The sequence below is a fragment of the Leiobunum rupestre genome, chromosome 7 (assembly GCF_980474605.1).
Source record: "Leiobunum rupestre chromosome 7, qqLeiRupe1.1.hap1, whole genome shotgun sequence".
NCBI lineage: Eukaryota > Metazoa > Arthropoda > Arachnida > Opiliones > Sclerosomatidae > Leiobunum > Leiobunum rupestre.
In genome coordinates this window covers 16,287,255-16,293,254 of record NC_143390.1, presented here as the reverse complement: position 1 = coordinate 16,293,254, position 6,000 = coordinate 16,287,255, and the positions used below count along the sequence as shown (strand labels likewise).

The window sequence follows — 6,000 nt, the reverse complement described above, 5'->3', positions numbered from 1 at the left end:
TAAAACGCCAAATCTCGGTAAGATAAATGTCAAGCCATAAGTAACAAATATTACGTTAGTTACGGTCATTCTAATAACAAACAAATAGGAGAAAAATGCCGGTTCGTGCGAGTAGGCCTATTGGAAAAAGCCGCCGTTAAGACAAACAAGTAGGAGAAAAATGCTGGTTTGTGCGAGTAGGCCTATTGGAAAAAGCCGCCGTTTAGACAAATAGCAAACAAAGATTGACACCATTTCATTTTTTATTATTTTTTTGTACAAATGTACCACCTGGGGTTTTTTAATGTTCAAATCTTTTTCGTTAGATTTTTTATTTTTGGTTTCTACAATATTTCAGTTTATTTACTTATACTAGTCCTTATAACATAGAGCGGTTTTTATTTTTTTTAGCCCGATATTCAACTCCACGTGTTAACAACAGCATTTTATTTTACATTTTTTTTTGTTTTACACTAAAACTAACAGCTGGGCAATAAATTGGCTTGGTATCCTCATTTATGTATTCAGACAACACTTTTTTTCTCTTTTTTAACAAAAACAATTTTTTTCACTATGTCCCGTATCGACATTTTTTTCCTCAGGGAGGTCGTGGTACGGGTCATATTTTTTTTTACACTAAGCACTTTTTATTATTATTTTTTCTCTCAACATATCAACGGAGGTCAGAGGTTAATGGGGGAGCGATGGAATAACCAAGTGTTACTATCTTTCGAAGAATTTTAGTTCGTTACAAAAGGCGGTGTTCATTGTAATTACTTAAGGCAAAGTGTCCCACCTAGATTGGAACGGAAGTAAATTGGAGGCTCGAGAATAGTAATAACAATCCAACCCGTCTACTTCCGGTTTAAGAGAGTGGAAACGCCGCGTTAAGTAGCTACGATGTCCGGCTAGTTTAGCTATTACAGGCTTATTTAGTACACTTAAGATTTCGACCCGACGTACAACGAAACTTACTAACGGTCTTAAAAGTGAAGGAAGCTCTAAAAATACTGTAATACCCGAATCTTTCCGATTCCAAGATACAGCAAGATTCCTTGTAAGTTGACGCGAAATCAAACCGTTTTTCTCTTTATATTTGAAACAAAAATATGGTATAAACTCACATTTAGTTATATAATAATACAATTTATTTATTACTAAGCTAATCGTTTCAATTACGTTTTCATTTTTGGATCTATAAAAAACGCAGCCTGTATTATAACCTATAGACTAACAATAAAAATTTGCACACAACTTCAATAATCTCCCTCGAACCTCAAATATACAATCTTGATTTTTATTATTTTTTTTTCATCTAAAGCCTGCGTTTCATTTTCGTATTGTTTTTTATTTGGCGTTATTTACAAAGCTTTTTTTCTTTTGGGTTTGGGGATTTAATAGATATAGTGTATAGATACGGGTGGCTTTGTTATTATCATAACTTTACTTTACACAGTCTAATCTCGGGGTTACCTCTCGCGTCGATAATTTTATTTCATATATTTAAAATTATAATAACGTGGGGTTTTTTTTGTCTACAGTCAACGAAAACATCACCTACTTTTTTTTTAATACTGAGCGATATTTCTCGTTTCTTCTTAAATTCTCTAATATATAGGTTATCGCTCTATCGTACGGTTTTTTTGTTTTGTCATCTAAATTGTCATTTACACCTTATTCTCAATCATACGTTGGGAGGAAATTTTTAGGCAATTTTATTCTATCGCTTTGCTATATTTCATTACCTCTACATTTTTAGGATAGGATTTCTGTAATTCACGTACTCATCAGGGTATATATTTCGGGAATAGGGCATTTTCCCCACACATATCACTGTATCACACTCTACATTTTTTGGTAATTTTTTTTTCACCATTTTAAATTTTTAGTTTTTTTTTAACTACTTCTAGCGACTACATATACTAATAACAGGATGACAATTTATATACTTTTTGTTTAGTCATTGTTTACATTTTTCGTGTAATTTGTTTTGGGTAAATTTAGTCGGGCCGAAAGTGTTTCTTGCAAAAATGTCTTTTTTTGGTGACCGAACTCGGACCTCGGATTTTTGTATTTTTCGTATTTTTTTTTACATAATATTTGCCCCGTTTTTCCCGTAAAAGGAAAAGACTATTACTTTTAGGTATGATTTCGTAAAAAGTTTTAAATTATTTCGTCATCGTAAAAATTATTTTATTATTAAAAACCCCTATTTTTTATACGTACTTCAAACTATAAATTTTTATATTTTCGTTATATTTTTTTGAAACCCCGGGGAACCTAAATATATTGCTTAAATTTGCCGAACTTAAAAAATATCGCGTATAAGTTTCGAATCGAAATTAATGTAAATTGCCTCCGTTCTAATTTAATTTACAATAATTAACTACACCATTAATGATTTACTCACGAGGAAGATTTTTTCTTTGTCTCGTATACGAAAAAACAATGTTTTTCAGTGGCCTGTTAGTTGTTTTGTTTATCATCAGTACGAAAATAGGTAGACAATTTTTTATCTCTTTCTTAATATTTATTAAACGTCGATAGCTAAACCTCTGTGATTTAATTTCTTTTAATTGAGATTTAAGTATATTTTTTATTTAAGTGCGAGCGAGGTAAAGGGGGGTTCGGGAGGGCCAAGGGCGCAACATTTTACACCGTGTAACACGAAACGAGTGTTTTAAACGCTCTTTTAAAAACTATGTATATAAACACATTTTCTTTCGAGTCTAGTACTTCATACTTAACTTTAGCTACAACAACGGTGGACAATTTTACGTTTTTTTTTTAAAAAGAGACATTTAAAACATAGACATAGGGGCCCCAAAATATATCAACGAAAACGTTTTTTTTTGGCATTTTTGTAAACTTCATTCCCCATCGCTCGACTAATTTTGCTTTTATTTTTGACGATATTTTCAAACAAACCACGAAGTGGCGCACTCTCGTATTATATTTAAAAATAAGTGCTTAGTATCAAAACTTCTTTTTTTTGCATTCCTTCCCGCAAATGCGACGATTTTTTATTTGAGTTGACCCAGGTGTTTTTCGTTCCCATTATTTACGAAAATAATAGAATTTTCTTTTCATTATACGTACCTATTATCGTCTTTACCAATTTCATCGGGCCCTTAAACATCCTTAATTCAAAAAAGCTATCACCTGATTTTTCGATTGCCTTTGGTCAATTTTGCAAATTAAATAGTTTCGTCCCCCCCCCTTGGGGCAACGAAATAAAAATGAACAGGAAAAAAACTAATTTGAAGGGTTTTGGGTTTTTATTACTTTTTAATGGGTGTCCTTTCAATTTTCACGATGAGCTCATTTTTCTTTATAATTCGGGATATTATTTCATATCGAGTTAATTTTATCCGAAAATAAACCAAATTTAACAACGATTTTCAAAACAAAACAAAAAAAAACACGAAAAACGAATTTATAATTTTTAATTAAATGAAAATTTATAACCTTTTTCGGTTCGAGTCGTTGTATTTACTTTTTTTTTAAAAATTAAATCGATAATTAGAGACGTCTTAGTCGGAACTTAAAAGTAAAATAACAAAATTTGAACACATACTCGTACCAATAACGACGAGTTTTTCGGATCGAGACTGCAGCAAAATATATAAAAGAGGCTATTGGTTTTTTGGTGTTTTCTTAAGGAGTATCTTAATTTCTTTATAAGACTCCCGGCTCCCCCATTTTCGTTTACGTCTAAAAACGGCTGAACTTAAAACCGCGATGTTTTTCACAATAATAAGTGCGCGTAAACACAAATATTTATACGAACATACAATGACAACATAAAATGTCTTTTTCCAATTATTATATCGTTTAATTCGCAACAATTGTCCCCCCCAAAAAACGCCTCGAAACCACCAGTTGAGCTGACCTTTTTTTCTGTAATTTTTATCTAGCACTTTTATGTATATTTTTCCCCCCTTATTTTTATTTTAAATACAAACAACAGCCGTAAATTAATTATAGACAACGTAATACCGAACTGAAAAAACAAAAAGAAAACGCCTATTTTTTACATCTTTTGAAAAATTAACACAGGGGGTCGGGAATTCACAAAAATAAAACAAAAACTATATATATATCGAAATATAAGCTTCTTAAATAACAGCAAAAGACAATTATTTGTTTTTTACACATGTTTAAAAAAAAAATAAAACTGATCAGCTCAGAGGGGAAGTGGAGGAAGAAGTTGTTATAGATACTTTCATTACGGAGAAAAAAAAATAACGAACAGTTTTTTTTTGTCCAATGGCGCTGATTATTATTATTTTCATAAACCATTTCGAAACACCGCGCCCGCTGATCGTGTGTCTCAACGATGACGTCTTCCAACGCGCGTGCGCACTTTCATACCATTGTTCTTCTTTTGGTGACGTAGGCACGCTCACACCGCAACGCGCAAAAGAAAAACAATCGAATCACAACGCGCGAGACGTTTTGAGCTCGCCATCTTTCGGAAAACAAAAGCAACTTTTTTTAAATTGACCTACACCACTTTTTTTTTAAATTAATTTCCATATTTAACACGAGCACGTGGTAGACCTAAAAACTTTTTTTTTCATAATTTTTGTTTTAGTCGTTGGAAAAAACCCGGGTCTCGATCAATTTTTTTAATATTTTCATTCAATTTTCTACTATTTCATAAACTTGATCCGATTTTTCTTTGTTGTAGGGTTCGTTTTTTTGTACAGGTTATCCGTTAATTCGAACCAGAGGGAGAGGAAGGGTGGGCTAAAGGATAGGATCTGCGAGGAGGGGTCTAAGTAGGGGGGAAGAGTAGGTGTAAGGATCGTGGTTTATTTTTGTTTGTAAAATCGGTACCCGTCCTGTCTATATTTAATCAATCCGTGTTATTTTGCTTTGAATTTTTTTTTAATTAGAGCTGGTTTTTTTTGTTTAGTATTACTGAGCCTGATACTGTTGCATAGGGTAGGCACCTAGAGGCATCGCCGTTGGAGCTGGTGCCGCGGTCGGCTGTTGAATGCCTTGACCAATCGGTGATTGGGCGGCGGCGGCAGCTGCAGCCGCAGCGGCCATCTGAGGCTGACCAGGAATACCCTGCCACGCCATCTGCATTCCCATACTGCGTAAGGACAAAACAAAAACCATCGTCAGGCGAAGTGTCGATTCGCTCCGGAAACAAAGTGTCCCATCCCAGTCCCTAACTACGTTTATCTCACCCTCGCTTTTGTATTACCAAGAATGTATACGGGGTATTGGAGAATGTGCGCAACTGTAGCCTCTGCTTAAAAGTGTACTCTTTTTAACTTAAAACGTTTTATACGCCTGATCCGGGGAAAAAATAAACTATTCGCTTGTTCCGTAGTATTAGGGCTACTATTTTAACTCCTTTTCGGAAGGAGTAAATCAGATTTGGTCGTCTGTTAGCCAGAATTTATCGGCTAAAAAGACCACAGGCAGCCATTTTGGAAAAACGTTTTTACTCCGACTCAAATTATTCGCCACCACAGAATCTGAGTAAAATGACTTCATAGCGTTACTCTTCTTACCCTACTCCGAAATCCCGGAACAAGTGAAAATAAACCACCTAGTATAGAATTCGGTGCCCTAGATCCAAATTATGAGAGCTTTCTGATAAACAGTTTTATAACAAAGCGTTTACCCACTTCCGGTCCATGTGCTCCGAAAAATTAGCCTCCATCGGTCGCTGTATTGTCCTATCACGGCCAACTTTGATGACTCGTTAACGTTCGAACAGCGGGTCATCAAAGTTGGCCGTGGTCTTACAGGGTTCGTACGAAAATTTCTGATCTCAAATACCTGACTTTTCCAGGTTATCCCTGACAAAATTTTGGCAATATTCCTGACCTTTTAGGTTATATTTTTGTATTTTTTTTTAATTATTTTAAGTCAAAAATTCCTTGTTAATGTGTGGTTTGGTTGACTAACTAAAATCACTGACTTTCTACGAAATTATTTAAATCCCTGACTTATCCCTGACATTTTTCCTCCATTTTACAGATCCCTGACTTATCCAGG

At 34.2% G+C, this 6,000-nt stretch overlaps 1 protein-coding gene across 5 annotated transcripts in view; it reads right to left on the bottom strand.

The window, feature by feature from the left end:
* Positions 1 to 224: 224 nt before the first annotated feature.
* LOC149934899 (nucleolysin TIAR-like) overlaps positions 225 to 6,000 on the bottom strand; it is a 296,032-nt gene continuing 290,256 nt past the window's right edge. For all 5 annotated transcript variants that reach the window (XM_090152831.1, XM_090152832.1, XM_090152833.1 and 2 more), the window contains one exon: positions 225 to 5,083. In XM_090152831.1, the coding sequence (XP_090008957.1) occupies positions 4,903 to 5,083 (181 nt within the window). In that variant the 3' untranslated portion in view covers positions 225 to 4,902. The remainder of the gene's footprint in view (positions 5,084 to 6,000) is intronic.